Source organism: Periophthalmus magnuspinnatus, chromosome 21 (assembly GCF_009829125.3).
Source record: "Periophthalmus magnuspinnatus isolate fPerMag1 chromosome 21, fPerMag1.2.pri, whole genome shotgun sequence".
NCBI lineage: Eukaryota > Metazoa > Chordata > Actinopteri > Gobiiformes > Gobiidae > Periophthalmus > Periophthalmus magnuspinnatus.
The window spans coordinates 7,226,609-7,252,735 of record NC_047146.1 but is presented as its reverse complement, the minus strand read 5'-3'; the positions used below and the strand labels follow the sequence as shown (position 1 = coordinate 7,252,735).

General features: G+C 42.0%; 1 protein-coding gene across 2 annotated transcripts in view; it reads left to right on the top strand.

The window, feature by feature from the left end:
- clybl (citrate lyase beta like) overlaps positions 1 to 25,695 on the top strand; it is a 49,274-nt gene extending 23,579 nt beyond the window's left edge. The window contains exons 3-8 of one of the 2 annotated variants that reach the window (XM_033987437.2): positions 12,940 to 13,128; positions 20,934 to 21,035; positions 22,085 to 22,178; positions 22,254 to 22,421; positions 24,077 to 24,201; positions 25,253 to 25,695. In XM_033987437.2, coding sequence (XP_033843328.1) covers positions 12,940 to 13,128; positions 20,934 to 21,035; positions 22,085 to 22,178; positions 22,254 to 22,421; positions 24,077 to 24,201; positions 25,253 to 25,348 — 774 coding nt within the window. In that variant the 3' untranslated portion in view covers positions 25,349 to 25,695. The remainder of the gene's footprint in view (positions 1 to 12,939; positions 13,129 to 20,933; positions 21,036 to 22,084; positions 22,179 to 22,253; positions 22,422 to 24,076; positions 24,202 to 25,252) is intronic. The other variant, XM_055230545.1, reaches the window with a different exon arrangement.
- The last annotated feature ends 432 nt before the right edge of the window (positions 25,696 to 26,127 follow it).

Below are 26,127 nucleotides of genomic sequence, written 5' to 3'. Positions count from 1 at the left end.
GTCAATCTCTGAGCTTCCTCTGCTCTCCACAATGCTGGAAAAGTTGTGTAAGATAAGATAAGATATTCCTTTATTAGTCCCACATTACAAAACATCATCTCTTTTTTGAATGAAAATTGAATTTCAAAGCTTTTCCAGTCAGGTTTTTAAAGTGGACACTGTCTTCCGTGACCTCCTTTCTGGCCTCAGATGCTGAACACACTGTTACTCTCTTGTTGTTGGATCTCACTGCAGCGTTCCATATGGTGGACCACCAGATTTTTCTGTATTGTTTGGAGAATTGGGTGGGCATTAGGGGTCTGGCCTTGTCCTGGTTCAGGTCCTATTTGGCCAACCAAAGTTTTGCTGTCCAATTTGGTGATGCAGTGTCCTCCCTGGCCTCTCTATCCTGTGGAGTGCCCCAAGGGTCAGTTCTCCGGCCTCTACTTTTTTGCTTTATCTGTTGCCTCTCTGGTCAATTCTCCAAAAACACAGGGTGTCATTTCATTTTTATGCAGATGACTGCCAGTTGTATGTGCCACTGAACCAGTCTAAATCTCCCGTTGAGTGCTTGGATGAAGTCAAAGAATGGCTGGCTTCTAACTTCCCTCAATGAGAAAAAAAAAAGGAGATAGTCTTGTTCTCTCCCAGTGACTCCACTGCATCTGTTCGTACAGAGTTGCGCTCCTTACCCCAGACCGTGAGCCCTGTAGTGACACATTTATATGTGAAAATGGACTGTGTTTTTAAACTTGAACTAGAATGAACGCTGTTGTAAAGACCAGCTTTCTTAAGTTGAGAAAACTTGCCAAATTGAAACCAGTTTTATTTCATCACAACTTTGAGATTTTATGCTTTTATTACCTTTCATTTTTATCACTGTAATTTACTTTACACCAGACTCAGCAAAACCACACTCTCCTGCTAAAGTAGATCTCATAAATCTGACCACATGTCCCCCATCCTTCAGTCTCTTCACTGACTCCCTGTGCACCTTTGCATTCATTTAAAATAATTTTATTTGCTTTTAAATGTCGTCATGGTCTGGACCCTCAGTACCTGTCCCATCTGCTTGTACCTCACCCCCCCCCCCCCCCCCTCGTGCACTTGATGTGCACGAGGGGGGGGGGGGGGGGTGATCAGACTCATCTCCATGTCCCACAGACCAGGGGAAAACATAGAAGTGACTGTGGAATCAGCTCCCTCTGCACATTAGGCTGTTCAACTCTGTTTTTAAGTCCATCCTAAAGACTCACGTTTGCTCCTTGGCTTTTAACTCAGTTTTAGGTTTTACTATGTACCATATGTCACTGCTTGTTATGTGTTCTGTTTAATTTGTGTACAGCACTTTGATTGACTGTGTTGTTTTTAAAGTGCTCTAGAAATAAAGTTGAGTTGAATAATTCTATATCCATTTGAAGTGTGCTACTAAGAACCCATTTTAGCTCTTTTTTCCCCTGAAAAGAGTCTGGCCCAGTGTGTGTCAAACCTGTCGCTTATTCTCTGCATGTGTCAGGTCATACTGTGTAATATAAAAATTAGTTATTTACTCGATAACATAATGCACTCTTCCTACGGGCACCCTTTCTTCACTTCCCACACACTCAGCTTCATTCTCTGCTGTGGCAATTGGAAATCCACAGGGGTTGTTGTGTATTATTTGATTCCTTCACTTAAGATCATTCACCAGATGTTTGTGTCGAGGCTGCCCAGGCAACCCTCCTGGTTCCTTTTTGGAATTCATCCAGTGATTTTAAAGTAAATATTTTCACAGTGCAAGCTATGAGTCAAAATATTCTGTAGTAAATGTATATACACTTAGCTTTTTAGTGCTGTATTTTCAATTTATCATTTTATCTACGCCCAAGCTGAAATGTGCATACAGATCTGGCACACCTGTAGGTTATGTTTGCTACTTCCTTTGTTAATTCTCTCTCTTTTCTTATATCAGTTGTACTTTTTTAAAAACATTTCCATAGAACCCTGTTTTAAAGAAAGATACAGCCACTCTATAAAAAGTAACTTGTCAGAAATGAATGTCTAGCGGCTAAACTATTTGTAATATGGACAACAGCAGGGCCTACACTTTATCAAAGTTTGACAATCTGTGTCACAATGCTTATACTCTTTTTATAGGAGGCATTGAAGGATATGTTCCTACTAAATGGGCCGACTACTGTTCCAACAGCAGGCGGTGGCCGGTCAGGTGAAGTCTGAGCTTAGTTAGCAGTCATGCATGGATACACCTTAAATTGAAACCACGCTTTCCCTATTATGTGCTCATTAATGTATTCTTTTCATTATGTGTCACCTTCACCCTTGGCACCTTACGGGACAGAAGATATTCATGACAGAAAGTTCTCGGTGAGGAGATGAGAGGAAGAGTAAAAGGCTAGGAGCCACCCAGAGCTTGCTAACTGTCAGCGCAGAGCCAGAGGGGAGGCAGACAAGGCTGAGTGCTCTAACACTCTTACACATATCATCATATCTGTATGATCAGTGGGTAGGAGGAGGAGGAGGAGGAGGGGGAGGTTAAACCAGGAGCGGAACTGACGGCTACACCTGTCCTCTCCGTGTTTCCTCCCTCTCCCCTCGCTCACCCCTCACTCACCCCTCACTCCGTACAGGGTTCTCAGGGTTAAGATTGTTTATTTCATGTTTTTTTTCTCTCTCTCAGCGCCCTAGGTCCTGCAGCGTTCTTCCCAGTCTCTTTTCCCCACATGGTTCCCTCTCTCTTCCTGGACTGCCCCCCTCCTCACGTCTGCCTGCCGTAGAGATTCGCTCCTAATCCCTGGAAGTTTGGAACTAATGAACTAACTGCTGAGCCGCTGCCACGGAGCTTGGTCCCAAACTATACTGTACTTCACACTCGATTTCCTCTCCAGATGGCACGGTGGCGCGGCTGCCACGGCGGGGAGCACCTCTTACACACCAGCACGCGCTCACCACGTATACAGACACACAGGAAGATGTGCCCTCTCCACAGACGCCCAGCAGCCCTTTGTCAACGTATACTTTAGATTTAGTTTCAAAACTTAAAGATGAGTACTATAACATACATCTTTAATCTGTCACTTTCTTAAATACTTTTAAATCAATCAACTTATAGCAATACAACAAATACAGTAAACCTTATCATTTATATTTTACATACATAGAGATTTTTTTAAATAAATGTATAAGCCCTAAGCCCAGATTTAGCGTAGGGTTTGTTGTGGAAAATATTCATAAAACCCAAATCAAACTATTCACTTAAGGTAAGGCAGGGCAAGACAAGTTTATTATAAAGCACAATTCGTACACAAAGTAATTTAAAGTGCTTTACAGAATAAGAAACACATTAAAATCACCATACAAACAAATCAAAACATAAGTAATCATCATACAAAGCACGTTAAAACAGTACAGAATAAAAACCTCCCTGTAATATTTATATTTATTCCAAACTGTATGAAGATGTGCACATTTTTGTTACATGGAGGACATCACGTGACTTCTCTAAAACGATCCGCGCATAAGCCGGTACAAGGCATTTTGAAGACTTAACATGAGTCGGTTCTGTTATCACGTGCTCCGTGGCTTCAGCACTCTGGGGTCTGTGGATGAACCGTGCCTGACACCAGTGTTTTTACCATAATATATTCAGCCAACTGTCAAGTGAAACAACCCCAGCTCAATGCTCACTGTAGGCAGATCTGCTCTCCATTTAAGTGGATTCAAATGACTAGGGCCTTGACAGAAAGAACTCCAGGGAAATAATGTTAACCAGTTGAATTATGAATACTGAATATTTCCATTTAGTGTGTGGCAGTGCGTTGCTGCATATACAGGCTCTAGTGTGCGTGTGTGTGTATCTGTGTGTGTGTGTGCTTAACAAAGGGCCCAGGAGACTTGCGAGAGAGTCCCAGTCAGACTGCCAAGGCTCACACAGGGGATGTAAGGCGCTCAGCCATAAAATAGACCCTGTCCATATCCAGAGCAGAGCAGGCATGTAGTCCAAGCCTCTCCGGTCTCACTGAGGACTGTGCGTGGAGCTGTCATGTGCCGCGATCGATCGGGTCCTTCGGGAGAGTATGATGGGTGAACGTGAGGTCAGGGTGCACGGCGGAGTGGTGACAGCGCTTCATTAGCATTCTGGGATGGAGATGGAGGTTGGGCGGGGTTGGAAAGTTTATTTTATACAAACGTTTGCTACAGTATGTACATGTACAGTATTGCAGACAGGTGTTGGAGTAAATCTGGGGGTAAAACGGCTTCTCTAAAGTGCTCCCGTTCGGCGTTTTTTTTTGTACATTATACTTGAAACGACTATGGCGCTGTGGTTTATGTGCCGAGTTCGATTTCTTTGTCCAATGCGAGACCTGGGGTTTGAATGTTCCCCATATTTACGTTACTGTCTTCTCCGGTTTCTCCACCAATAAACAACTTCAACAAAAGGGTCCCCACTGGCGCGATGGATACCCTGCTTAACCGAATCTCAGTGGGAAATTTAGTTCCTAAGTAAATAAATTGCTAATATATCTTTTGCTCTATACTTTTCAGTTTTTTTTATACACAACTCAAAGAAACTGGGTGCGTGTTTGAGATATTCCTCTGTAGAGTTGTTTAGGATCTCGTATCACGTCTTGAACTGTGGCTGAGTTAAGATTTGGGGTAAAACGTGGACATTCGGTTGAACAGAGCCATCCTCTCTCCCTCGCTCATTATCCTGTTACAGTCTGATGTTTTCACTGGCAGTATCACAAGGCTGCATGTCTCGGGCTGACGTGGGCTATGTAACACACCCAGAGCTCAGGAAAAAAAAAAAAAAAACCTGCCTGATGAAGTGATGATGGAAGAGTGGAAGAGGAGAGCGAGATACCACTGCACCAGAGAGAGGCAGGAAGGAATTTGGCACATGTGGGTTAAAGTGGCCATAACTTTGCACTTTGTCTTTATAATGTGTGTGTTACAGAGTTTGCGTTTCATCTTTTGATATTGTTGTATTTAATATGTTAATATGTAGGATGTTGTAGAATAAACTGAAGTAGGCAGAGGATTATAAGAGCAGGACGTAACCTAAGTTTGTTTACCATCATTACAGGACCTGGGACTCGAAAATGTGAAAGTATAAGTCTGGCTATGCTTCTGTTGTAGGGAGTATTATACTTTGATGACCAAGGCCAAGATAGGATTATAAGAACAGGCATGAAGCTGGGGTCTACGTAAGAAGTTCTAAGTTTATGTACCATCATTACGGGACTTGGGACTCGAAATTATGAAAGTATAAGTCTGGCTATGCTGCTGTTGTAGGGAGTATTATACTTTGATGACCTAGGCCAACAAGGACTATAAGAACAGGCATGAAGCTGGGGACTACCTAAGAAGTTCTAAGTTTATTTACCATCACTATGGGACCTGGGACTCAGAGATTTTAAAGTATAAGTCTGGCTATGCTGCTGTTGTAGGGAGTATTATACTTTGATGACCTAGGCCAAGTTAAGATTATAAGAACAGGCATGAAGCTGGGGTCTACCTAAGATGTTCTAAGTTTATTTACCACCACTACGGGACCTGGGACTCAGAGATTTGAAAGTACAAGTCTGGCTATGCTTCTGTTGTAGGGAGTATTATACTTTGATGCCCTAGAACAAGATAGAAAGGGCTGAGCTGGCAGATTGTGGCTGGCGTTGCACAAAAATGCAGTTTCTCTTTCAATTATGTCATTATTTTCCACAGTTTGGCATGTTTTCTGCTTCTTTAGAGACATACGGCTTGGAAATTATAATTGAGCTGTTGTAATGAGCCTCGTTTAGTGTACAGCTAAATATTTGTACTTGTCATTTTCAACATGAGTACGATGTGATTTGAATGACTTCCATATTTACTCAGTCTGTGCTACCTCACTGGTTTTCTCTTGTTTTGTTGACAGGAAGCAGCTAATACGGTGTCTTTCCGCCTGACAGAATGAAGGCTAAAATCTCCCTCCGCTTTGTCTGTTATCAGCGTAGCCTGAATTAGTCAGTCATCTCGCCCGGATTTTGGGGAGTGCGGTGTGTACTTGTCAAACCCGTGATAACTTGAAGTCTGCTAACACACATGTGCGTGTCCTGACAGCAGTCATAAGCAGTGACAGTCTTCACCTGCGTTACTCTACACCTCTTTTTAAACGACATCGCAAGTTTCACAGCAGGATGCAAAAAGCTTGTTCGCAGAAAATGGATAAACAACCACATAGTGACTCATGATCTCTCACACTTTACACCAGCAACATTTTGTACTTTTACTAGACTGAATCACACTGAAATATCAATGTACGAGGTAGAGGTCTCTTGATTCCCTCCATTACAAACTCTAAAACCGGTTAAAGAATGTCACATTGGCAAATTATTCTAACTGTAAGACAAAGGAGGACATTACATCTCCCACATGTTCGTGCCAAATGAATCATCTCGCGCTTTGAGGACTTCAGGGACCGGCCTCCTGCTGGTGCTCAGAGTCAGGACTAAACCAGGACTAAACAAGGGCTAAACCAGGACTAAATCAGGACTAAACCAGGACTAAACCAGGACTAAACCAGGACTAAACCAGGACTAAACCAGGACTAAACCAGGACTAAACCAGGACTAAACCAGGACTAAACAAGGACTAAACCAGGACTAAACCAGGACTAAACCAGGACTAAATCTGGAATAAATGAGGACTAAACCAGGACTAAACCAGGACTAAACAAGGACTAAACCGGGACTAAATTGGGACTAAAACCAGGGCTAAACCAGGACTAAATCAGGACTAAACCAGGACTAAACCAGGACTAAACCAGGACTAAACCGGGACTAAACCAGGACTAAACCAGGACTAAACCGGGACTAAATTGGGACTAAAACCAGGGCTTAACCAGGACTAAATCAGGACTAAACCAGGACTAAACAAGGACTAAACCGGGACTAAATTGGGACTAAAACCAGGGCTAAACCAGGGCTAAATCAGGACTAAAACCAGGACTAAACTAGGACTAAATCAGGACTAAATTAGGACTAAAACCAGGACTAAACCAGGACTAAATCAGGACTAAACCAGGACTAAATAAGGACTAAACCAGGGCTAAACAAGGACGAAACAAGGACTAAACCAGGACTAAATCTGGACTAAACCAGGACTATACTAGGACTAAACATGGGGAATCAGCATTTCAGTTTTCTGCAGCTCAAACCTGTAACATTCTTCCTGAAGATGTGAGACAGGCCTCGACTTTGATAATGTTTAAATCCAGACTCCAAACAGTTCTTTTTATCTGCATTTGACTGAAGGTTTTTTATTCTGCCTCTTCTCTTTTAGCGTCCATTTTATGATGATTATTTTGTTGTATTGTGATTTTAATGTCTTTCTTATTCTATAAAACACTTCGAATTACCATGTATTTGTATCTTTGACAGTGGAAGTGATGGTTAAACAGGACATTAAGTTGAATTCCCTTAAATTGACATTGTATCATTGGGCAAGTTCATTTCAAATTGAAGACTTTCTTGCTGCTTAAAGAACCTCCTGCGTTGGTTTACATTACAATGATCTGCAGTGATTGCCTTGGTCTATAGGTAAAGGCCTTTTCTTTGTATTTAATTTACAATTCCTTCTGAAATGGAGTTCTTTTGAACATTTTCTATAGTGTATTATCTTTATCTTTATAGCAGCTGGTTGTGTACTGCATCTGAAGCATATTGACTGCGAGTCCTCTGAGGGCATATCCAGAGGCCATGTTTGACGCTACTTGTTTTAAAGCTCACTGCGAGAGCCCTGGACGTCGCTGATCTGATGTTGGAGAGGAAAGTGCCCCCCGCTGTGGCCTGTACGCATAGCGGTTTGGGCGCTCGTCTTGATGTGGCGTCTGCGTGAGCTGGTGGCCGTGCTGCGTCACGTGTCCAGTGCACTTCGTACGATCCTGGGAGCACTGGCCGTGTTCAAGATATGCCCCGGTCAGCGTGGCAGGTCGGCCTCTTCCACTTGAAAGGCCTCTCGTGTGCATCCGTGTGCGCTCTGTCCTGCCTGGCTGCCTGGTGCACCGCTCACTCGCCTTCCCGTGTGTCAGTGTCTAATGATGGACATGATAGGGGGAATCAAAGAGGAGATGGAGCTGACGTCGGGGCTGCCGCTCTGTGGGACACCAGGTGATTGGGGAGGCAGCTTTGAAGCAACTTGTTGGATGGCTGTCTATTAATGTAAAATATCTCTTTTTCAAAGGACTTTATTCACGCTCAGAGTAGCTGCGCCCAGAGGGGTCAAGGTGTCTGGCAGAATAATCGTCTACGCTTGAGAAGCAGGGCAGTAAAAAAGACATAATATTTCAGAATGTCCATATCCTCAGCCTGTTTTGTTTCCACGTGGAGGTAGGACACTTTTACACAATGTCGGATATAAATCAAACAGACTTTTAGTGTACGGCGTGTTAGTTTGGGGATAGTTTAATTAAATTTTTCAGGTTTAACACGTATAGATTAATTCTTTCCACACCTGATGATGGTAAGATACTTCTGTAGTCGCAGCTGCCGTGGGGTAGACTGTCAATCTGTGTCATCGGTCCTTCCTTTCCAACCGCCGCTATTCCCTCACTGACTCAATACTAAAGGTCCAGGGTCAGCGTGACTTCCCTCAGATCAGATATCTCCTGTCACTTAGTACTTCTCAATGACAGACACCGTTTTATTCCCCAAGTAGCAGGTTTACGAATAGTGACTTACAGCTTCATAAATCGCTCCATCCGTTTTAAGTTACCAAGATACAGTTACAGGTCTATCTGGGCTTATGTGGGCGACAGTTAGACAGACCAAACATAAGGTTACTGCCCGACATGGGTGAAAGATCACAGTACTCATATGGTGTGACAGTCCCTAATGTCTCATCCTATATATACCGCAAAAGCGACACAGATGATTGTCCAAAGCTAAACCAGTCCGTGACCCCAGTAAAACACGCTCGAATCTTTGATATGTACTTTGATACCATTTTTTATTGATACTGGAGGCGCTTCCATAATATCATGTATAGTTCTGCATTCCAGGAGATCAGAGAGAATCGCTGTTCCCTGACCCATATAAGCTCTGGGTCTGAATCCAGCATGTTTGCCTTTTACTAGAGATAGGCTGCTTAAGTTATGTCTGTCGACGGCTTTCTTTAATGCCCCCTGCTCACATAAAGTCAGGATTTACTGTGGTAATAATCAGTGTGTTTGGATAGTCTACCCTTCTGTTATTAGGTCATAAAAGTGCAGAGAAGGTTTAGAATTGGCATCATTTATGAGGTTATATTATGTGAGGATGGGTTTTACAAAGACTACGATCGTGTGTATTACTTACAGTATGTGATACTGTGCAAAGCAGCCTTACAGTATGGTTCATAATTCCCTAAGCTGTAATCGTATTGGTACCAGGCGGGCCACTCCAACATCAATCGCTCAGTAAATATATCTGTTAACTCACCATTATGTTACTATCAGGCAAAGACATGAAAATGGAAATCAAACTGGTGCAGCCACAGTTATCATTTATTATGGAAATCTTGACTTACAGTGTTTTACCTCATTTGTACTTGTCATATAGACTAGGTGCTGGTATGTAGACCTCTTAGCTCCGGTTTCTTAACTCTTCATTCAATTATGTCTTATCCATTTGAGCTTAGGATCCAGTACACCCTCTGCGTCCACTGTCTGATACATACTAGACAAACTATCCAAGTGTTTTGCCTTTGTGCTCCTTTAACGGGTCTAAACTGGTTTTCAGGTCCATGTAATTCTTATCTGTGTGGTATAAATATGCTGTATTTACTGACACCCACACAGTTTAGGGTTGACGCTCTGACAGAGGATGACAGTCATGGAACACATTACCCGCCCATGTCAGGAACTGTGGGTCCTGTTCAACCTTCAAGAACACTCTGAAACATTGGTTGAAAAATAATCAAACATGCTCATACAGGTAGATTATTTTCTTCTCGGGGCCTCTTAAACTCAGAGAATGGTCTATTGTGGTTAATTTGTTGTCATGTCTATGTGCACTTTTGTCTCGTCTGTGTGTTTCTTTAAATGTTCTGTTTTTGACCTGCCTTAGGACAACGGATGTAAACGAGCTATTGTGCTAATTCTGGCATATTTACATTGATGCTGTTTGCCGACATGTTGATTAATATGCACTGTCCTAATTAAAATAAAATAAAATAAAATAAAATAAAATAAAATAAAATAAAATAAAATAAAATAAAATAAAATAAAATAAAATAAAATAAAATAAAATAAAATAAAATAAAATAAAATAAAATAAAATAAAATAAAATAAAATAAACTCTTTGCAATTAGGCACAACAGCTTTAATAAATCATCATTTTACTCTTTAACTTATTCTTTTCCTTGTAGAAATCCCGCAACACATTGTCCTTTTTGTGCAAAGAAAGATTTATTAAACACTACAAATGCTCCCAGGTTTCTCCCACAACCACTGACAGTTAAACGTGCACTGCGTAACCTTTCCGTGTAGAGCCCCCCACCTACTTGTCTTCATGGAGTTCTTATTGCATTACCCAGAAAGATCAAGTTATAAGTCAGATCTGTGGAAAATTGTAAGAGCCATGTGATATTTTAGCATTAAAATAGTTATGAAATAAATATTATACTGATAAGTTTAATCCTGCCACTCTGAAACTTTTCATATGCAATAAAGACAAGCAGGTGGTAAACTCGCTATGCAAAAAGTGACAAAATACCCTGTAATAATCTCACACAAATGTAGGTATTACGTTTGTGGGGAATTGCAGGGTTTCAGATGAGATCACAATATTCTATAGGACAATAATATTTAAAACAGATGAGGACAAGTAGAATGTAGATTGTTCAAATGCTGATTTTTATTGTAATACAGTGATTTATTGGGTCTAGTCACTGATAAAAATGATCAAGTTCAGCATCTGTGAATTTACCTTTTGGATATTTCATGGCAAAGTACAATATCTCCCATCTCATAGTATAACGTCATCACATTCTCGCATCCAACAAAACACCAGTACCTTTGTGGAGATTATTACGTTTGTACCTCTTTAAGTATATACATCAACACGCCTCCACTTTTACTATTATAAACATGTCTTAAAATATGCACAAAATGTTTCATAGTTTGCTTATTTTCCCAGTATGTGTAGCTGTATATCGTACGGTCACTCCCTGCTCACCCACATAGCGGCCCTCTGTGGTTTGGCTCTCTGATCTGACTTGACATCTCCTAAGCTTCTGTTGCCTTGTGGCTCTTAAATAGGACCACATTTCTCCCTTAGCGCCACACTCTCCGCTCAGAGCTGGGGTTTCAGGCCAGTCCATCTCCATTTCTTTTTCCTCTGCTCTCACAACATCTGCTTTGAATCTGGCAACGTGTGCTACTGTGTTTTGGGTCTAAAGGCCTCTCTTTGATTTTTTTTCCCCTACTTTTCCGGTCCAGCTCATACAATGCTGGTTTAGGAAGACGTCCAAGGTGAGCTATGGTTTTTGTGGGTGTGTGAATCAATCGTCTCTCCAAGATACAGGGTGTCCATAAAGTCTCACATTTATTACAAAGGCAGTTGATCAGATATTTTAATCAGATTTGTTCTATTGTCCTCAGTGGTTTCTAAAGTTGTTTTCCTCATTTAATACGGGCTCCTCAGACGTTCTCGGTGCCCCACTTCTCGTTCTGTCTAACACCGTCTCTGTCTCCATACATTTCTTGTGCGGTGATGGTGGATCCCTTGGTCGTTTCTCTCTTTTCTTTTGACTTTGCGTCGACCATTTTGTCTCAATAAACCGTGATACACATTGTGCCTTCTCTTGAGGAGGAGCCATTTCTTCCGACAGGCATCTCCAAACTGTGGCCCAGGGACCAAATGTGGCCCCCAGACCAATTTTTCTTGGCCCTCTAGCTTCCAGGTGAATTGGCCCATATTACCTTAAACAGTATTTTTCACTGTACATTTCTGAAAATCTACTTTAACAAGCTCATATCAAATATTTAATGTGTCCCGTTGAGGATGTAAGCATGAATAAAGGTCTAGTGTTTCAGTTTAATGTGTAATTAACACACAGATTTGAAGTATTCGCTGTATTGGCGACCAGTCTATGGCCCTCAATCGTCCCTCAGCTTTGTCTGTGTTTTTATATGTGGCTCTTAACGAGAAAAGTTTGGACACCTCTGTCTTAGGGGTTCATTCAACATTAATATATCTTATCAATCGCCTTTATGGACACCCTGTAAAAAAACAGTTTGGAACGGGCTGAAAACGTCGGCTTATTGTCTTTCACTTATCCTTAATCTGTTTTCATTGACTCATAGTTTTTGTCCTTGTCACATTTTCCTGACTCTGATTAAATACAATTAAAAAAGTATAAATATAAGTAAAAAGTAATCATAACAACTGAAATTACATGCATTTACATATACGGAAAGTAAATATTTTTGTCAGATAATATTGACCGTAGCTCAGTTGAGTGTTTGTCCATTGATCCACAGGTCGTTGTGTCCTTGGGCAAGACACTTAACCCATCTTACCCCCAGTGTCTGCGTACACTGGTGTATGAATGTATGTGTGAATGGGTGAGTGGTTCCTTGATGTAAAGCGTTTTGAGTGACTTGAAGGTGGAAAAGCGTTGTATAAAAATGCGACTAGTTACCATTTTAAACACAAATTCAAGAAAGTTTTATGGAGATTAGACCCGGGTTCAACTTTTCAATCCCAGATCTCCAAACCAGGTTGCATTAGCATTACTTTTTTTGCCAACCAAAACAAAACATATTAGTTGACTAAATCTTAACCAAAAGTAAAAATCAGAACAAAGCTAAAAGATAAATACAACTGGACACAAAGTCGTAGGAGTGAAGACGTTTCGCTGCTCATCCAAACTGCTTCTTCTACTAAAAGAATCGTATCAAAATGAGCTGTGTTCTGAGAGGTTCCTGTTGCGTATGTTTGCAGACGGAGGCGAGGGAGACTATACCGCGGATGTTGGCTGAGCTGGACCTCGGCCGCACGGAGAGGTGCGTCAGGGTGAACTCCGTGTCCAGTGGTTTGGCTGACGCTGACCTCCAAGTCCTTCTGCAGGGCCCGGTGCTGCCCCCAGCCATCATGCTGCCCAAGGTGGAGAACACAGACGAAGTGCGCTGGGTAAGAGCTGTCATCGTTTTTAAAGTTCAAAACAGCACAAACATTGATTTACACAAAAGTCAGTGACCAAAACTCACAAACGTCTGCTTTCGGCGAAATATAAAACAGCAACATAAAACAGAGATATAGTCGTTGAAATAAAAATAATAACTATCAAACATTTCCTACTTTTTCAGAGGCCTGTCAAAAGTAAATAGAGGAAAGCCACAAATTTTTAAATGCACAATATTTGATCTTCCAGCCAAGGCTTCAACTAAAAGTGCTGTTCAAGAGGTAAAAATGCAGCTGATTTGTTCCTTTTTATATTGCCAAATGCCAATATATTTCATGAGTTCAGAATCACTCATAAAGTGTTATTATAAATGCTGTCCAGATGTTATTAAAAGCTAACGTACTTTCATCAGACTTAAAAAGGCAACAGCAAACAAAAGTATAACCACACTGAAGCTCCCAGTGTTTCTACTTCCGCATGTACCTTTTCTCACGTGTTTTCTCAAAAGCAACATAAATCTTCCAATATTTAGAACAAACCTAAGCACATCTAAGTTTAAATGTGGTTTCTTGTCCCTCTGGCCTTTTCTATAGAGCGCAGGACGTCAGAGCTGCAAAGGTCAGGACGCAGTGACATCATTAAGCCTGATCAGATACAGTACAGTGAATATTTATGTATTCACTTGTGCTAAATGTTTTACAATGGACCCAGAATGTTCCACTACCCTTTTCTTCAGCATTATTATCATATAAATATAGTCCTACATGTTCTTGGGGCAGGAGCAGGGCTGGATTAAGGATCTTTTAAGGCCCAATGCTAATACATTTTTAGGCCCCTAATTACAATCCAAACTGTACTTTTTTTAATATAAAAGAGCCCAGTCTACAAACTTTACGAAACAAAATCTACAATGTAAAATCAAAACAAATGAGGGGGGGGTCATTGGCTCTTCTAGTTTCTCTTTTTCATCTTTTCTCTGTGAATATGAAGCAGATTGTCACCAAATAACCACTGTTTTGTAGCTTGAGCAGAGTAGAAGACCCTGATTTACCCGTGTGTGTGTTTTATGTGTGTGTCTTTTTAGTCCTGCTCCCTCTCAAAGATAAAGATAAATATCACTGTGATATAATGTATAGTACGGGCTATAGGATCTTTTCAGAGGGACAAATGTACACCACCAAAAGGCTCAGACCTCACTGCAGTCGCACTGTGGTCATGCTGCGACTGCACCCGCCGCTCACACACTCATTCAGAAAGAGTTCAACAGTTTCTTCACCAGCGCTGCACTGTTCTACATTCAGTGTGTTGTCCTGTGATAATAGTCGACATCCACCTGATGCTGCTCAGAGCACGTCTCACCTGCTGTCCTCCATGACAGAGACACACAAACACACACAGACACACAGAGACACAGACACACACAGACACACACAGAGACACACAGACACACACAACACACACAGACACACACACAGAGCACTCACAGACACACACAGACACACACAGAGACACACAGAGAGACACAGACACACACAGACACACACAGAGACACACAAACACACACAGAGACACACAGACACACACAGACACACACACAGAGCACTCACAGACACACACAGACACACACAGAGACACACAGAGAGACACAGACACACACAGAGACACACAGAGACACACAGACACACACAGACACACACAGAGCACACAGAGACACACAGACACACACAGACACACACAGAGACACACAGAGACACATACAGACGCACAGACACACACAGAGCACACAGAGCACACACAGACACACACAGAGCACACAGAGACACACACAGAGACACATACAGACACACACAGACACACACAGAGACACACAGAGACACACAGAGACACATACAGACACACACAGACACACACAGAGACACACAGAGACACATACAGACGCACAGACACACACAGAGCACACAGAGACACACACAGAGACACATACAGACACACACAGACACACACAGACACACAGAGACACATACAGATGCACAGACACACACAGAGCACACAGAGCACACACAGACACACACAGAGCACACAGAGACACACACAGAGACACATACAGACACACACAGACACACACAGAGCACACAGACACACACAGACACACAGAGCACACAGACACACACAGACACACAGAGCACACACAGACACACACAGACACACACAGAGACACACAGAGACACACAGACACACACAGAGACATGCACAGACACACAGAGCACACACAGAGCACACACAGACACACACCGACACACAGACACACACAGAGACACACAGACACACACAGAGACACACAGACACACACAGAGACATGCACAGACACACAGACACACACAGAGCACACACAGAGCACACACAGACATACACAGAGACACGCAGAGACACATACAGACACACACAGAGACACACAGAGACACACAGACACACACACAGAGACACACAGAGACACACAGACACACACACCCCCACACAGAGTACACACAGACACACACAGACACACACAGAGCACACACAGAGCACACACAGACACACACAGAGCACACACAGACACACACAGACACACACAGACACACCCCGACACACACAGACAACACACAGACACACACAGACACACATAGAGCACACACAGAGACACACAGACACACGCTCGTTGCTCTGTCATACAGGACATGTGTGTGACTCGGGACCTGGGCTGTTCGGGGCGGCCCGCTCGCTCCTGCCCGAGGGCACGTCAGCCCCTCGTCTGCGCCTGGTCCCGCAGACGGACAGGGCTCAAAACTCACTCACCAGGCGAAAGACAAGAGGCCTGTGACGCGCCAACACTGATTTTAGGCCTCATTTTAAAAACATTTGGGGCTCACGTAAACCGCACTTCTTGCGGCCCCCTGCTGGCCGAGGCCCTAGGCTGCAGCCTATGTAGCCCACGTCTATAATACGGCTTTGGGCAGGAGCAGGAAGTTTTTAACTAGTGCTTTTAATTAGAACAGGTCTATTTCCTGCCTGCTGCCCTTTCTTTCTACTCACTATAATTGCTGGCAGGTGTTCAATGAAAATGTGCCCTCCCTCCTCCATTTTGTTCATGTCTCTCTCTAGAATGTCATTTGGCATATTGAGATTATATTATGTTTATGAATATTAATGGACTGAGCTGATATTGCTGTGAGCCCTGTGAGATAGAGTCTATTAACGACCCATTATCCACCATCTAACACTTCTAGTTTGAACTGACAAAATAAAGAGAAGTGGTTTGTGTTTTTTTTTTTCTTCTTAGGGTTGGGTTTAGTTGGGTAATTTTTTGAATCCATTTGTTTTTTCCATAATAATAATGCAAACAACCTCACAATTTTTAATCTTGCATAAACAAAATAAAAGCCCAAACACCCGTCAGTATAATATAATTTTTTCCAGTGTGAGGCCAGACAACAACGTTCACATCCACTGACCTAAACCCCTATGGTAATTTACAATAAATAAAACAAAAAAAAGTCAAAATGCATTTAATAATAACAATAATAATTTCATTTATTAACACATAATGCAGTTTAATAAGCTGGGTCGTCTAAGTTAAGTTAAAAAGCTGAGTCTCTAATAATAATTATAATTCACTTCTCTTCACAGGTTAAGTTTATGATGAAGTTACAACTTTTCACAAACTTAAAAAACCTCATGAGATCAATTTCATCATAATTTCTAAGTTGACTGATCTGATCTCGTCCCGGTGTCAAGTCTATTTGTGTTTCCGTAAATCCTCTTGCTTGTTTTTCCTCCCTTTTTTCCGCTGATATTATCCCGGAGAAGCTGCGGTCTGATTTGAGCCTAAAAAATGGACTTGCATGTTTCCCTTTGTGCTGAAATCTTTAAGCTGGTCCTTCCTCCTCTTCCCCCAGCCCTTGTGTGACTGACAGGCCTTATTGGACTATAACAGGCGTAACTCCCCTCCTTTGTCTACGCAACAATTCTCACACACATTCGGAGCCGTGTGCGTTCTTTGGCCGTCGCACTGTTTGGGACTCAAAGCAAGTCCCCTAGACCCTCCTCCTGTCTCCTCCCTCTTTTTTCTCCGGGCTTCCCCTGTGTGAAATGAACACTTCAGCAGGCCGGAAACATTTAATCTGGCCTCCTTTTGAAGAAAATTAATTGAAACTTGCCCCACTATAGGCCCTATTCTCGTGGTCAATCTCGCCCTCCTTCCCTTTTCACGACGGGCTGGTGGAAATTGTCCGAGGGCTTGTTTGCAGACGAGAGCTTCTGAGCGACAAGAAAAGGCGGTTGTTTCTTCTGTGTCTTTTATATTTTTAATTTAGCGGTGAATAACGGCTAAATGAGCTCGTGCATTTGAGAGCCATTGATGGTTAATAATTTCTTTACAAGGACGGAGCGGTGAAGATCTGCTTGTACAGTGTAAGTGAGGCCCTCCACGTGAAGAATGGACACAGAAGAGGAGAACTACACCCCGGATAATAAAACCCATTCTCATCTGAGGTCCTATTGAGGGTAGCGCCTCAGTGTCCTGTGTTGGCATTAGCTTGTTTGGGTAACGGTCTTTGTGGAGCCAACTGCAGCTCGAGACATGTCAAGTATCGGCCTAAGTTGTTCTATTTACTTTTGTGCGACGCCAAAACCTTCCCCCTCAATATGTCTCCTCTCTTATATGTACCAGCAATGTACTTTTAACTCAATGTAAGTGGCTGAGTGGCTGTTTTAGACTAAAACTTCACCGATTTGAGGTAATTTTGTGGTTGCGGTTTAGTTTCCATGAGTGGGACACCTTGTTTTCAATAACCAGGAAGTAATGCGTTTGAGAATGAGCGGAGTTTTTGAATCTTTGGGCTAAAAGACACGTATTTAAAGGTGCAGTGTGTTGGCACAGAGCACAGTCGTGTTCATCTTTAGTCTATCGTTGTTTCTTTTGCGCTTTCGAGGCCCAAACGCCATCGACTGTAGCTGTGCAGTAATCATCTGGCTTTACCGCTGCTGTAGCTCGTATCTGCCCAGGTCCCAGAAATAGGTTCACCCACACCCTCTTTTCACACTCCCGGTATAAGCCCCGCCTCTTCCTGTGTTTTAAGGGGGTGCAGTGTATTATGCTAAGCCCCCAGCGTTAGTTTTTATGTTGCCATAGCAGCCCTGCTCCCACAGGGTTGTGACCTCAGATGATTACAGTACAAAGCCTATTGGGTCTCCAAAACCTCTTTGAAGATGAAAAGTCTTTGATGGTTTGTATTTATGCAAATCTCTCAGATATTATTTATCCAACTGCGATTGAATGGAGAGATGATTAAAATTGCCCCCATTTTCTTAAATCCGTCAATTGAGTCCCTGTTTTTTTTTTAGGTGAACAAGAGTTTGTAAGTGGCGGGGTTATTTGGGTGTGCATTTAGCAAAATCTTAAAGCTTCACCTGAGGTTTTGTCCAAGGAAAGAGGACATGGAGTTAGACAATTCTACCCCTAGTATTTTTTTCTTTCTTTTTTTTTAGACTTGCTTTCAAAGGAAATATCTAGCGGAGGGGGCTTTTGTGTGTTTCCAGATGATAGATTTTGGAATTTGGGCTACCCCACTGGCAGTCCCGGGCCTCGCTGTGAACTGGTCTGTTGGAAGAAGAAAAAAAATGGAATGCTTTGGTCTTCAAAGAATTAAAGTGGGTTTTAAAGCCCTACTTAGGTGAGCTTGCATATTAGCAGGAGTCGTGGGGAATAAAGGCCTCAGCAAAGTGTCACATCACACTCTTGATTGTGGCTCGGGTCTCCCTGTTCGCCGCCGTGGAGGGTGCCAAGCAAAACTGAATAATGTCGTTGGAAAACACTCAGAGACATACCCCATATCTTGTTTTGTCTTCTTTTTATTCAGAGTTGAGTTTGGTGGCATGTGCGAGCTCTCACGGGAGCTCTACCTGTCTGTCTGGAACACTTCAGACGAGAGAAAACCCTTGTGATAATGTGAAATATTTCAATTTGCTTTTCTTACTGCTGTTCACTCTCGCCCACATGATCTGAGGTGTGTTTTTCAATGAGGACGCAGGAAAACAGGGAATGGAAGTGCCAATATTTATATCGTCACTTTCCAGATTCAAGGTTTTTATTGTGGTAGTCATGGAAAACAACGGGAGTATGTTTTTGATGTAAAGTGCAGTACAAAAGGTGCAAGAGCCCAGCCTAAAACATCATGAATAAGCCCAGTGTAAACATGAGCTCGATGATGACGTCAGTGCAGCAGCAGGAAGGGCATCAGGAGTAATACAGAAACATACACTTTACTTTTTGAAATGACACAACACACTTCTACAACTCAAACATGAACTGCCTCAACGTGGTGATCCTCAGAGGCGGAAGGTAACGAAGAAAAGATAGTAAAGTTCTAGACTTAAGCGGAATTTTTAGGTATTTAGTACATTTTACAGTGGATACTTTTTACTTTTACTTCAGTACATTTGAGAGCAGTATCTGTACTTTCTACTCCTCTACATTTCTGAACTGGACTGAAAAATAAAAAGTACTTTTCATATGATTTGAGGGGTTATTTTTACCGTGTTCGCGGAAACATCCTGACTAAAGTTTCCGAGTTCAAGCTTCGACTTTGAGCAAAACAAAAATAAATGCAGAAAATTCATGAGAAAAATGAAGAAAAGGATTTGTATTGTCCCTCTGATCTAATTTTTAATCAATATTTCTACATTTACACTTTAACAAATGAACAGAACTTGTGTGAAATATTTTTACTTTTTACTCTTAAAGCACATTTTCAAACATGTACTTTTATACTTTTATTAATGTAGATTTTTCATATGATACTTTTTACCTGTGTATCTGAACTTTTACTTAAGTAACACAATTGAGTACATCCAACACTGGTTATTTTAAGTGAATTTAATTGCGTGGTTAGTACTGCAAAGGTGGAGAACATTTAGGTAAGACGGCGTTTGGATTAGTAAAGACACAATAATGTTTCTGGTGATGGGAGTTTGTGTATTTGTATGTTCTATTCATGTTTTCATGCATATTAAAATGATACTTTTATACACAGGGACTATATACTGTATACATTTTAGAAAATAATATTGTTTCTCTCCTTTTTGTCAAATATTTGTACTAGAACACAACTAAAAAGTATTTGGCAGCCTAAAATAACAAAACACATGCAGAGAGATAGTTTACATACACTATATAAAAAGACACATGTGCTTTTTTTCCTCACTGTCTGGCATGAAATCAGACTAAACTTTTCCTGTTTTAGATCAATTAGTATCACCAAAATTTTTTCTATTTGCTAAATGCCAGAATAACACCAGTTCTCTCAAGAGGAATGAGTCAAAAGCTTAAGGCAGTGGTACCAAATACTAATGAAATGTATGTAAAATCATGAAAAATTGTCTAAAAGAAAAATCCTTCTCTCGTTATTCTGGCATTTCGCAAATAGAAATAATTTTGCTAATCGTAATTGACCTAAAACAGCAAAGGTTTTGTCTGATTTCATGTCAGACCGTGAGAAAAAAAAGCGTATGTGTCTTTTTTTTTTATATAGTCTATGTAAACTTGTGGTTTCAGCTGTAGCTTTGTTTTAGTTTGTCTGTTCAATATGAAACACTTTTTGCTCCAAGTTCAGTCGCTCTCCAGCTCCACTCCTCTCTGGTGTGACAGTAACTACACATGGCACATTAAACACTATTTAGACAAAGTTAATTAATCGTAATCCTCTGGAGGTTTTTTCTCCCATTTCCACGTAAACAGCGAGTGCGGTTAATGAGTAGAGATGTTATTCTTTGTGTTTAGTTCCTTGACAGGTTTCAGCACCACTTGAAAGGCCGTCCGCTGACAGAACCCATTCGCCTGGTCACCTTTGTGGAAACCGCTGTGGGCCTGCTCAATTTTAAGGTAAATTACAAACAATTCCCTCCTCCCAAAAACTGCATGGTAAGAGCTTTTGGGCTGTTTGTTCATTGTTCACTTTAGATTAAAGCCCCCATCGGCGAAACGGGAGCTCACCACGTGTCCGGATACAAAAAAAAAAAACATTTCAAAGTATTCGGACAGTCTATCAAAAGGCGAGCGTCTTTCTGTCTGCCTCTGTCTGCTGCTCTGTGTCCCTTCTGTGGACATGTTTTAATTAGAAGTCTAATATTGTAATCACAGTGAAAAGTTGTTATTAATGTTTTGGCAGCATCAAAGCTACTCCAGCGTGACCTTCGTCTGCGTGGGGAAAGTGCACGATTCCGGGGGCTTTTGGGGGGCGTCGCAAGCTGTCCCCGATCCCTGTTCATTTGTCTTGTACTTTTCAATTCGCTGGGTTTGAGTGTGTAACAAAAATGCGTGTGTGTGTGTGTGTGTGTGTGATTGCGGGGGGCAGCTTTGTATGTTTTCTCGAGAACACCCTGTAACTGTGCGCAGAACGAGCCCTGGTTCTACACACGCAGTCCCTCGCACATAAAAAACAGTGGCACAGCTAGTGGTGAAATTAATTTGGAGTCCGACAATGGCATGAGACGTGTTCCTATTGTTTCATGTGCTTCAGAAGACACAATCACAGGCCAGTTATTTGTCATTCAGTTGTAATAATTGTGACTGCTGATTTTTAATGATCTGTTCGGTTCGACTTGGGAGATTTTTCACAATGAAGCGCTGCGTAGTTTCTTTATCTACAAACACCACTGCGAATTAGGACTCTCTTTATATTGCAAATGTCCGAGATCAATATTTCATTGACTCAAAACGTGAAAAAATGGTGGAAGTTGTTGAAAAATATGAACTAATGTTGATGATAGCAATACAGCTCAACACATGCCATTCAAAAGTATTGTCTGCTATGACTGTAAATCCAATATGTCTTTGTATGTAAATGGAATATATAGTTGCTGCAATTAACCACGAGGAAGAACAGCAGAAGAAAATGGAAATTAACCATCATCATGTCTTTTTCTCTCCAGGAAGTGTGCGACGAAGTTCACGATCTCGCTCCTAAGACCGGCCTGCATCACGACGGCGTGGTGTTCGGTTCCGATGACTTCTGCGCCAGCATAGGTACGCTTTCTACCGCGTCGTCGCCCCTTTTTAACCGCTCATTCCGACTCTAAATCTGTAGTTTGTCCTCTCCAGGTGCGACCAGGACAAAAGACGCCAGAGAGCTGCTGTACGCCAGGCAGAAAGTGGTCGTGACGTGTAAGGCGTTCGGTCTGCAGGCCATTGATCTGGTTTATATCGATTACAAAGACGTGGACGGGCTGAGGCGGCAGGCCCGAGAAGGAGCGCTCATGGGGTTTACAGGTAAAACTTTGTCTTGTTTTATGTCACGATGCTATCACCTTTGGCGTTGTTAGTCATGGTTTTTGCAGGTGCGTTACGAGGTAGTTGACATAAACGAGGCACCACTAAAGCCCTATGTTTGTGTGTCGTGTGTGTGTGTGAGTGTAGCCAGGCAACGCTTCAGAGAGTGTGAGTGTGTCCTGCAGACTGTACGTAGCACACCGCTGACCGCAAGACAGCCTGTTCCCAAATACTTACACCATCTATCTGCCTATTTTGTTAGTATTTTTGTAATGTCAACGCGTGCACTTGTATAGAAAAGGTAGTTAGCGTTAGGGTACTAGTGATGGTATACTGTTAAAAATACTTAAACCAGTGCATTGCTATCCCAACAACCATGGACTTGTAGATTTAGGCAGTGGAACGGTACAGCCAAAAGCCTCTACCTGTGCAGTAATTGACCTTGGCACCACTTAAGCTTTACTGCTCCTATTAGCACTGAGCGCCAAATCACTGGTAAGACATGAGGACACTGTGTTCTGGTCACCGGGCAGATGGGAACATACACTTGGCCGGCGTCAAGCTCAACATATTAGTTTGATATTTTTAGACGTCCTTAAATCATACCTCGTGTTTTCACTCCTCCTGTAAAAGAAACACTACAGAATTACGTCTCCCGTCTATCTCTGTCTCCCATATTCTCTGCTCCGTCACTACGATTCACTTCCGTCCCTCTAGACCTTGCCCATCATTTGTCCGAGAGCACTTTGCTAAATAGCGGTCCTCCAATGAGATCTGGACTCCACATGGCAGGTTTTGATTGGCTGTCGGGCAGGAGTGATGCATTTTTGGGAGAACCAATCGCCTGTGACCGAGGGCACCTGAGTAGCACTGGATGTCTTTTCACTGCTCTGATATGTGACACGTTCAGGAGATCTTAAAAGACACAAACGTCTTTCCCTCTGCTCCGTAAAACACATTCACTGTCACGTGTTTGGTACTTTTGATACTCTCTACACTCTATCGTTTCTTTTTCACATTTTTACCAGATTAGATTACTTTACAAATCGATTAGGAGGCTTCTCTCCCATTCCGTTTCTTAGTAACATTTAGTATTCTTTTATTTTTAATGCAGATTTATGTATTAGACCTATATTTGTTGAGTCCATTGTAACTTGACAGAAATATTTTTTTAACCCTAACTTTTTGCTACAAGTTTGATCTGACAAATTATAGCATATGCCTTTATTTATTTTTATTTTTTAAATGTAATAAAATATTTTTCGAGTGCGTATCCAGCCTTTTTTGTCTTATGCAGTGACAAAAATGTGATACTTCCAGCTGTTATTTTGTTCCTTTTTAAACACCACATCACAAGCCTATTTCCTATTCTTATTATTATTAGCTATAGTATATTTGTTTTTAATTTTTTGTTCATATTTAATGTATAGTGTCTAGTGATTTGCTGCATGTGCACAGTAACGGTTGAATGAAACGAAGAAAAGCAGTGTTGCTCAGTGTTCTACCCGGCAACAAGCAGCATCAATATGACTCTGTAGAACTGCTTCCAGCCTGTAAACTTCACTAATTTACATCCATGCAAAATAACCAAAACGAGTACATCCTAAAAATATATTTCTTCACGCGGCGTTGTTTATGTTCTCGTGTCTTGGCAGGGAAACAGGTGATCCATCCAGGGCAGATTGCAGCAGTGCAGGAGGAGTTCTCCCCCAGTCCAGAGAAAGTCCAGTGGGCCTCTCAACTTATATCTGCTTTTGAACAACACCAGAAGGAGGGGAAGGTACAATATCTGCGTGCACTATTGTATTTTCCACTTTGTAATTAGTGTTGGAATAGAAATAATTATTTTCTCATTCTGAAAAAAGCCTAAATGTCCTTTTTACTGTGTGTCAGCGTGGCGTGATGTCTTCCCCTTCTCTCTAAGTAATCCTTTGTGTCCGCTCTTGCACAGTCCTGTAGTTTTAAAGAATACATACTGTACTCCCTGGGTGATTGCTACAGATTCATTGGAGATAGAAGAAGAAGAGGTTGGAGGTTTTTCGGGGGGTCGGGCAATTAAGTGTCCAATATTATTGTTCCTAATTTAGTGCATGGTTGGACTCTGTGTGTTGATCTCTGTGGGCTATCTGCTGAGGTAATACACAATCTGCCCACAGTTCGCTCCATGCCAGGGCTGCTCTCAGTCGGCACTGCCCGAGGGAATCATCTCCGGCCCAGCCCTCTGCCATTCTCCATGTTTAATGTGTGTGGAGCAGGGAATGAAAGCTGCAGCCTGTAGTCAAGGGCCACATTTTCTTGTCATTACACGAGGCAGGTGCTTGGCTTTTCAAAATCCTGACCTCAAACTTTTGATTATTTTAACCAATGAATTTTATGAGGTGTAAATCTTTTATGGAGAGAGATAAAATAATGTTTTGCTGTGTATTTTTAGGGGTTTGAATGAAAATGCGGTCATATTTACTACAGTATTTTTTGATGAGAGGGAGAAAAAGGTATCCAGAGGTAGAATCCACTGCAAAAGATTTAATTTTTAGAGTAAACAGACTGAAGTTGACAGAAGTAATTTGTAGAATCTATATTTTTGCAATGTTCCAACACAGAGTCAGTGCCTGGAGGTAAGATTTAGTGTAAACGCAGCAGGATCTGAACTGCGTTTCCTGTTTTGGATTGTGTATAAACCATTATGCTTAAAGTTGTCTCAAAGTGCGTGACGCTTTTTAAATTCTACAACGATCCATCAAAACGTCAGCTATTTATAATCCTCATAGTTTTTAATCATTACAATACTGACCTTAAACGTCCCTTCTCTTCACTTTGAACTTTCTGTGCAGGGCGCGTTCACATTCGGCGGCAGCATGATCGACATGCCATCTCTGAAACAGGCTCAGAACATCATCACGATGTCTGCGGCAGTGTCCGGCAAATAAGTGACCACCGGTGAGAATCTACCTGCAAACGGACACGTCACCTGGGACATGTCGGACTGTATGAATGATTCTAATTTATAATGAACAGTGTAGCTTCTCTCAGATGGGTAATCTCCCCTTCGTACAACACATTAATACAACTCTTAACACTGGAACGGCTGCTTCGTGTTGCCACTTTTTTGGGACACTTCCAACTGTACTGGACATATGGTAAACAAATAAAACTAGCGACACTATCATTAATCAACATGACCCTTTGCACATCAACGTTTCAATGTTTTTGTCCAACTACAATGACTTAAGTACTGACAATATTTCCGATTTATCAATAAAAAGCAAAGATACAGTATGTCGTCTGCCCGATCTCGTCCCTATAGTTCTTTTTTTTTTTTAGCCATGCAGCGTGCCCACAACCTGTCTGCTTTTCCAGTATATACCCACTTGTAAATGAGTACAGCCTCGGCCAGTTTGTTGTGTTGTTACAAATAAAGGTACAATGGGGCACTTGTGCGCGCCTGACTTCCACAGACAGTGAAGTGGGTGTGATGTTGGAGTGAGACAGATTAGTAGCCATGTTGCTCCAGCAGACCAGGACTGGCCCTTTGTCTCTGCTGACTGCGGATGGAAGGATAATTGGGGGGGTGTTGAATGGTTAATAGTGCCATTGGTGACCATGGTAATGAAAAGCCCAAGCATGCCCCCCCCACCCACCCTCCAAACCTCCACCACCCCCACCTCAGCCCTCACTGTCCCCCTTGTCCCGCTCGCTACTACTGTAT